General features: G+C 35.8%; 1 protein-coding gene across 1 annotated transcript; it reads right to left on the bottom strand.

The window, feature by feature from the left end:
• Positions 1–6,823: 6,823 nt before the first annotated feature.
• On the bottom strand, positions 6,824–7,229 carry LOC110097847. The gene has a single exon (XM_020824462.2). The coding sequence runs from the start codon at positions 7,227–7,229 to the stop codon at positions 6,858–6,860; it is 372 nt and encodes a 123-aa protein (XP_020680121.1). The 3' UTR covers positions 6,824–6,857.
• Positions 7,230–9,546: the final 2,317 nt, after the last annotated feature.

Raw genomic sequence — 9,546 nt, 5'->3', positions numbered from 1 at the left:
AAATCATTAAGGCCTTCAAATGTCCAACGAACGGTGCATGATCGAAGGATTCGATATCGGCCGTCCATTCGGATCACTCCCAATTCGCCCTTGATCTCACGCCTATTTACGGGCTGTGCCACTCCAGAAAAACTATAAATAGAGCCCTCATTCTACACCAAGGGGCTCAAGTGAAGAGAGAGAAGAAGAAGAGTAGGAGAAGGAGAAAGGGGAATAGGAGATTCCTCACCTCCTCGACCACCGCCGAAGCTCTTCCTGCCGCCTGAAGACGCCGGAACTCTGCCGGATTTTCGGGAAACACCAGGAATTCGCATAAGAAGAAGGAGAAAGGGGAAAAGGAGATTCCTCACCTCCTCGACCACCGCCGGAGCTCTTCCTGCCGCCTGAAGACGCCGGAACTCTGCCGGATTTTCGGGAAACACCAGGAATTCGCATAAGAAGAAGGAGAAATGGGAAAAGGAGATTCCTCACCTCCTCGACCACCGCCGAAGCTCTTCCTACCGCCTGAAGACGCCGGAACTCTGCCGGATTTTCGGAAAATGCAGAGAATCTGCAGAATTTTGTAAACTTCTTGGGAGAAACAAATTGTATTCGGATTATCCCAATTTGTGGGACGAATCCTTCATTTGTAATCTACAAAAACACTAGTGGAATTTTGCAACTGGGCGAGGCCCCGTGGTTTTTTCCCTTTTTGGGTTTTCCACGTAAAAACTCTTGGTGTTCACTCCCCTTTTCTGTTTGTGTGCGAAATACTCGTGCAACGTTAGGACGCGAATTTACAAACTCTACCGCCGCGGATATTCTCGCACGCAACATATATATATATTATTGATAAGTTGTAGAAAATCTTATTAAGATGTATGAATATTCCATCTCATTTTTAGTTGGTAAAGAATAAAGATATAAAAAAATGTAGTATAATAAATTCGGTGCAAAAAATCAGGCTTTTGATTGGCCCGTGAAAAATACCGGACCGGCTTAGTACACAGGTCATATGTGTTGGGTTCAATTCAACATATTTTATGTCGTGTCAGATTTTGACCCAACATACAACGGATTACATTTGGGTCAACTAATTTTGGGTTAGGTCAAATATGAATTAGACCTGAATCCATATGGCGAGTAGGTTTTTTTAAGCGAGCTGGATTGATGACTTTGATCAATTTAGCCTAGTCATCTTTGTGGGTATTTGATTTGTATATATATATATATATAGAATAAAATAAAATACACTGCAAAAAAGAATACAAAGTAGTAATTAAAATATTTAGAGTTTTTTGGATAAGAGTAACATAAATGCAGATGATTCCTTTTTTGTATGAAGTAAAATAAAATGCAGCGTAAAGTCTAACGTGGTGATCGATGGCTAGCGATCGAGCTATGACGGGATGAGTGATAACCGTCGATGATGGTGGCGGCGGCGGGTGGCGGTGGGGGTAGTTGGCAGGCAAAGATTGGGGTGGTTGATGGTGGCAGGTAACAGAAGATGGCAGTGCATAACGGTGACGGCAATAATGGAGCAAGCATGCGGTGAAAAAGAAATTATGTACAAAATTTAGGCTTCGTTTGTCTAGCTTTTCAATTGTTCTATGAAACTGTTTTTTAATACAAAATTTTAAATTAAAAGAAAATTTGTACTAAGAAATGGCTTCCTAAAACAGTAAGAAAGCTGTCACAAATGAAGCCTTAGGTTTGTTTTGAGACAATTTTTTAATGCTTTCTACAAAAGTTTTTTAGCTATAAATTTTTATACTAGCAAGCTGGTTTGAAAAGCAGTAAGAAAGTTATCTCAAACAAAACCTTTATGAAGGGCATTTTGGACTTTTCATATATTATACTTTATTTATCTAATTAATAATAGTGAATTAGTGATTATACGCATCAGCTCGTTTTTCAGTGTGGCTCATCTTTGAGCTCAACTTGAGTTCAACTTTGACTCGTGAGTCGAGGTCGACTCGACTCATTTACACCCCCTTGTCATCGCTTCCACATTTTTTTTCGTATTTCCTCTTTTGCTTCATTTTTCTGTAGAAAAATCAGCAAATTCCAAAGCTCTATTGCCCTTCTTATTATTTAGAAAGCTATTTTCGAATATTATTTATTCGTGAATTAGAATTTCTCTACAAGTAGAAACTACGTAATTGCTTACGTTCTATAAGCTCCTCTTTCTTCTACTGTTATCAAAGCTTTGAAGTCGTTGCATGAAGAAAACTTTCTTCGGCATATCCGCGTATTAATCTTTAATTTTATTTTGACCCTATTCTATTAGTTGGATGACCCGTCCTATCGGTACGTGCAGATGAGTCAAGTCAACCGTGCAGATGAGTCAGGGGTTGTTCGAACTTGACTCGTGAGTCAAATACTGAACTTTAACTAGAGTCGAGCACAAAAGTAGCTCGACTCATCCCACTGAAACGAGTTCGTCGAGCTGCTCGATTCGAAGTTTCAAGCTCCGATTTCATGCCCGAGTTTCGATCCCACGTATGGCACCGTTCGACCTTTCGTTTTCCTGCCCACAGTTTCGATTTGCCGCCCACAAACCCGACCACGTGCGATCCTAACATTCATTTGATGTCCGACCTTTCATTTTCCTGCGTTCGATGTCCGACTCCAATCCCGACATATCCCACAACCAAGTGTGTGGTTCTCGTCTTCAGGCATGCGATCCGTCATCTGCATGCATGAAATCCATCGTTCACCATCATTCCGCTTTCGGCAAGCCACTAGAGAAATCGAGTTGACCGGAGGGCTATTCGAGCTCAATAAGCCCGTTGAGCTCGAAATCCTGTTCGAGCTCGACTCACGAGCTCGATAAGCTCAACTAGTCAAACCCGAGCCGGCTCGCGAGTCTAATATGTTAATTAAAGCTTCAACTGAAATGGCTTTTTTACTACTTTGTTTTTCAGGTCGTAACCTTTATGCCTTTTAGTTGCTTTTAAAATAATTTTGTGAAATCTATCCTAAACAAAGTCAAAGCAAGCGCAAACTATTTTTGTACTAAAAGTTCATAGAATGTTTCTTACAAATTTTGAGAAAAATCTCACAAACAAATAATTATTTTTATAAAAATTGAATTTCATGATTTTAAAAAATTCATTTACATGTTAATTTCAATTTATTAAAATAAATAAACATTATTTTAAATTGAATTCATATTTTTATAAGTATTTTCATAAAACTTGTAGATTGCATTATTATTTAGAATAAATGCACCGAATGCTAAGATATTTAGAATAAATAGACAAGCAAAAGAATTATAAGGGAAGAACTTCAAATAGAATTTGCTAGTAAAGATAATAAAATGACTTAACACGCAACCACTCGACATATTTTTATTTATATATTTACTACATAAATATTTATAAATAACTTTAAAAATATGACTTTTTATCCTGGCCCATTATGACTATCACTCTTCTTCTTCTTCGTCGAGACATCCACGAGGGCTTAAGTGCGGCATTGTTGGCCCTCTCAACGGAGAATTTATTTTGTGCGGAGTCCAAACAGAAAGAACCGTTCAGATTGTGGTTGTACACACAGTGTGTATGCAATATGTATAAAATTTGATACACACTGTGTACAAATATATACATAGTGTGCACAATCACATGTGTCCGGACGATTCTTTCCGTCCAGAGTCTGCACAGAATAATTTCTACCATCTCTTGCAACTTCCCTCATCTTTTTCTTCATCGAGAGTTTCAATGTAGTAGAAGTTGTTGGTCTCGTTGATGAGAATCCCTAAGTTGACCTGGTCACGAGTTTCTCTTTGTATAAACATGTCGTTGTCTGGTCGATGGCCTTCAACGAATTATCACTTTGTGATCCCGCACAATTTTTTCTACCCGTTACGTGCTTGAAAAGATTTAATAGAGTGATAACATATGTAAATTGTAAAATGTTGATATTAAATATGTAAATATGAAAATTTTGAATTTTATGTATGCAAATCTACTAATTTAGTATCTTAATTCATAAGCCATTTTAAACAAAGGATATTCCTAAATAATTGCACAAAAATTGCATTTGGAGTAATTTGAATTAAAATTTTTAAAATTAAAATAAATTTTTAATTTTTTTTGTAAAGATAAACTTATCTATAATATTATTTTAATTTTATTTCAATATATTTTAATTTTGATAAACTCCAAAAAAATTCATATGATCTACATAAATCTCAAGATAATCTTTGAATGGAAAACTTTTGAAATAAAATACACACAAAGTATTATAATTAAAAAAAATTAAAAATATATTTTTACCTACAATAGTTAAGAATTTATTTAGAATTCATTATAAGTCAAATACACAAATTGTCTTTGTCATAGCATATCAAATATTGTGTTTTCGTTTAACCAATTTTTTATAATTTTTGGGTACCAGTAAAATTCTTTAAAAAATTGATACCTAACAGTACAAGTGGGGGTTTTGGGATCAAGTATTCATTTTTCAAATCGATTTTGTCAAAAAATTTTAAATAAAATGAGCTATTTATAGTTATTTTTTTAAAATTTTTGGAATCCCTAAAAGAATTTTTATGAATTTTACACTAAAAATATACCATAATAATATTATTATATTATTATTTTGCTAAAAAAATTAAAAGCATAATATATTATTAAAATGACTTTCAATCTCATTTCCCTTTTTGTTTTCGTTAAAAGAAAAGGGTTTGCGAGAATTGAGAAGAAAGAAAGGAGAGAGAGAAAAATAGTTAGTATTTAGTAATCATATTGTGTTTTTGCTTGTCGTTTCAGTTGAGAAATTTGCTCGTCTTGAGATATGTTACTTTTTTGCCTATTTTATTTTTCAATAATTTAATATTTTTGATATTTTTCATATCAAATTTATAATTCTTTGATCGAAAAATGAATATAACTTTCCCTTGATAAAATTTTTGACACGTAACTTTTTATATGTTATAGAAATTGAGATTATGAATATTTTCAGTATATTCTCAATTTTTTTTGCAGGATGATTTTAAAAAAATTGAGATTTTTGTCTACTTAAAAATTTATTATGACATCTAAAAATAGAGTTTTAGTTCAATAAAAACTTCATAATGATATTTTACACAATTCATGATAATTTGATTATTATTTTTTAAAAATTGTGAATTTTTGCTCAATAGTATTTCTGTTGTCTACTATTAGGACATTTTGGCAATTTTTTAAAATTCAATCCAGTTATGATTTAATTAATGAAATGCATTGAAAAAATATGAAAGAAATGTGATGTGATGTGATGTGATGTAATGCCGGCAATCCATGTGAAAATTTTTTACTGAAGTGTTGTGATGCAAGCACATAAGTGAGCATGGAATTTTGTTGACGAAGTGTTGTGATGCCTAGACCTGTGGGTGACCGAGGTGGAATTCTGTTATGCCAGTGCCAATGGGTGCTGAGGTGGGATTTTGGTAACAAAGATATATAAAAATTTGGGCTTAAGAGCTACTATGATAATCATTATGAAATGTTTGTTTATAATTTAGTTAATTTCATTATTTTTTTTAATTGTATTCAATTTAAATATATATTTCAGTTTAGTTTTCAATTTTTTTTTTTTTACTATGATGGCCTATTGAGCTGTGTTAGTTCATCCCTATTTTTGCTTTTGTTTTCAAAGCAAGGAAAGGATAAGAAGCAAGCTGAATGGTTTGGATAATATGCCCTAATATGTGATGTTAATATATATATATATATATTTGCAGGTTTGACTTTTATCTTGTTATTTCCTCTGTCATCAAGTGCTGTTGTAGATATATTTAAGATTAAATATGTTTTGAATGATATATTGAAAATCATGTTGAGTTTCTGTAGTCTTCCGCTTTATATTGAATTGAATATATAGTGGCTTTATTTAGTACATAAATTGAAAGTTTTATTTTAGTACTTCTCCAATTTAATCTTAGGATCAGCTCTGCCACAATCTGACATGATAGTATAACCTTTGTAATATCATGTCATATCGTGTTAGGTTATGACACAAAGCTTCGAACCCAAGACCTTCTGGCCTGGTTGAAGTCAACCAACAGATCAAAATGAGTTACTTGTTATTATTATAATTCATTTAGAATTTATCGTTAGTTTAATTGATAAATGATTAACTATGCCTATAAATATCTTTAATAAATGTGATTGATTAATAGAAAACATGCATATTGTCCCTTTCTTCTATTAATTGCTTACAATGTTTGATTTCCTTATATTTATTGAGCTTTATGCTCATTCCTATCATTGGTAGGTAAGTAGATAAAAGGAAAAACATATTGATGACACTCATATTCTTTGACATAGCCTTGCACTATAATGACATTTAAATCATAATTAGCATCATATAAAACACTTATAATTATGGTTGTCAAAAAATTTATTCAATCAAAGCCATGAATAATTTTTCTATACTAATCTCAAAGCATATCTAACTATATTTAAGCCTACAATTTCCCCATAAAATTACACTAATAACACCATATATATATATCATCAAACTAAAAAAAAAAAAGATTTTATAAATAAACAATTCTAATGTGAATATGTGATCTTTATCAGAATTATAGTAATTATAAGAGAAATAATTAAAATTAAAAGTTATTTGAAAAGAAATAACAAAAATAAAAAAAGTAATATTAATATTTTCATATTTTAGTTCATCTTATTATTAAGAATATTTTATTCTATCATTACAAGTTATATGAGAACATGATGATATGTTTTATCAAAATGATATTTATACATTCAGCTCAAAAAATTACTTTATTTACATATTTTTAATCTCAGTTTTTGTGTAATAATCTATATAAAAAAACTTTCGGTGTGGTGTCTCGCGGCATCATCTAATGAACCCAAATCCTTAATCTATGTCTCCAGGAACCCCGTCATCCGCAGAACGAAATCGCGAACATTCCTCAGGTCGCGGCCCTTGAGCGTGCGTCCGGGACCGGAGCACAGCGAGAAAGCCGCCGCCGACGACGGTTCACTCCACCTCCGGGCCACCAGAACGTGCGGCGGAACCATGTCTTCCGACTCCGACTCCGACTCCGAATCCGAATCGGAATCTGAAACCGGCGGCCTCCAGCCCATTGGCCTCTGTATGCTCACCGGCGCCGCCGCTTCTCGCCTATGGAAGTCTCTCGTGTCGCCTTCAGCCTCATCTGAATACCATTCGATGGTGATCGGACGTTCCTCGTTCTCCGGCCAAATCACCTGAAACTCCATTAGCTCCTCCATGGTTTTTTCTCTCTGTTATTGTCCGGAGATCGGAGGGATTGGAATATATATAATATAGAGAGAGAAAGAAATATAGAAAGAGAAGGAAAGAGTACGAGAATATAGCGTGCTGAATATGCTTTCTTGTAAGCGGTTTAAGAGAAGAAAATCTTGCACGTTTGTCCAGTTCGTTTTGTAGTTACATACCTTTAAAATTTTTATTTATACGAAAGCCCTCCTGCACATTTGCAGCCGCAACTTTTGTTTTATTGTGAGTACCATAAATCTAAAATAAAAGATATGATTATATGAACATATTTTTAGTGATGAGAATTGATACTTTACCTAAAAATCATCATGATCGAGCATGAATCATGAGGTATATCCAAATTGGAATTTCCCAAAATTAAATTTGGGATAGTCTAAACTTCAACAAGCTCATAATCAAATTAAATGTCATAGTTAGACGAACCCAACAACATCAAAATTAGTCCAATCTGAGCCCAAATGAGCTCAAATCAAAAGACTGAAGCATGTTTGAAATGTTCAAAGCATTAAGTTGATGATCAAATGATCTCGAAATATGACATGCTTATCATCAAATCAAGCGGCTCGATGAGATGAATTCAACGAACTGATGGTTGCTTTATTATGCCATCACAAAGGAACTTAAATGCTTAACAAATGTTTCATCATCAAGGAAGTTAGTATGAGCCATCGGATGGAACACTTCAAATTTGCCTTAGATCTTCTACATATTTTCAAGGAATGCCACTCTCAAATGCTATAGATAGATTATCTCTTCCCGCATGAAAGGGGCTAGGACTTTTGGAGGCTTAGACCCAAGGCTAGAGACTCAAGAGAGCTCTAAGGCTTTAAGCATCCTTGAGCTCCACTTCGGCACCATCACTGGCGAACCTCATCATCAGGCCACTGTTGTTGGACCTCTATTCAACCATCATCACCAGACCTCCACCCGACAACCATCATATGACCTTCGTCCGACTTTCATTGCCCGTCGACTAAGCTCTTTAGACCTTCATTGTCAGCAAACTATGGTCCCTCCCTCTAATAGTCGTTGCCAGCCTACTACGGTCCCTCTAACCACCGTCGCATGCTCACTACGTCCTCTCTGACTACTGTAGCCCACCAACTACCTTCCCTCTAACTATGTTGATGGCCAACTACAGTCCCTCTGACCTCTGTTGCCCGACCTCTAACCTCTGTTGCCCGACCTCTGACCTCTGTCGTCTACTGACAACAATCCCCCTGACCACTATCACTCATCGACTATGGTCATTCCGACCTCCGTCACCTGTCGACTATGGTTCCTCTGACTTTCTTCATCCTCCAACATCTGTTGCCAGCCGACTATTGTCCCTCTGATCTCCGTCGCACATCGATTATGATTTCTGCAACTTCGAGAACCTGCATTTGTCCTTAGACCATTGTCGCCCCCCCGACTATGGTCTATCTGACCTCTATCACCTAAAAATTGTCCCTTCGACCTCCTTCGCCAAACTACAATCCTTCCACGCAATCTCCGTCAGTTTCTAACTACTATCCTTTCGACCTTTTTAACCCAAATATATGATGTGTTTTTGCAACATTGAGCCAATACCTTTCCTCAATGAATGACATCATTTGTATTTAACAACAAATACTTGTACATTAATTCAAATTGAGATAGGTCCCATGATTTTTTCTTTTTTCACGGGTTTTCACTTAAAAATTTTTGGTATCTCCTATGACTCTTACACCCCTCTTTTTTTATATGTCTAGTGTTAGATCTTCATACAAAGTTTGGACGTTAAACCTTATATCTCTCTACCACTGTGAATGTTCCAAGACACAACAAGAATATAATACAATAATAATAACTATAGATTTCACTATAAAGTTTAAACACATATTAAAATAATTATATGATAAGAAATAATTTTAATATCTCTTAAAATATATGTTGAATTCGAATGTCGGTAACACCTGAGCTAGGGCTGTCAATATTTGACACGACACGAAAACCCGACCCGGACCCGACTCGAAAATTTCGGGTTCGGGTCAACCCGAACCCGAATCGGGTCGGGTTCGGGTTCGAGTTTTCGACCCGTTTGAAAAATCGGGTCGGGTTCGGGTTGACCCGGAAACCCGAAAATGACCCGCTGCCCGCCCTGACCGGGGCTGACCGAAGCTGCCCACGCGGAGTCCGAGTTTGACCCGCGTCGCTTCGCGAGTCGCATCGCGTTAGGCGTCAGCCACTGTCGCGCGGAGTCCGAGTCCGCTGTCGCTTCGAGTCGCGTCTGCCGCTGTCGCGCGCGTCCGTGTCTGCCGCTGAACC

Source organism: Dendrobium catenatum, unplaced genomic scaffold (assembly GCF_001605985.2).
Source record: "Dendrobium catenatum unplaced genomic scaffold, ASM160598v2 fragScaff_scaffold_574, whole genome shotgun sequence".
Taxonomy (NCBI): domain Eukaryota; kingdom Viridiplantae; phylum Streptophyta; class Magnoliopsida; order Asparagales; family Orchidaceae; genus Dendrobium; species Dendrobium catenatum.
This window is presented reverse-complemented; position numbering and strand designations above follow the sequence as displayed.

What these genes read in the sequence shown, in the direction of transcription:
- LOC110097847 (XM_020824462.2), bottom strand. Translation starts at nt 7,229, where the DNA reads ATGGAGGAGCTAATGGAGTTTCAGGTGATTTGGCCGGAGAACGAGGAA.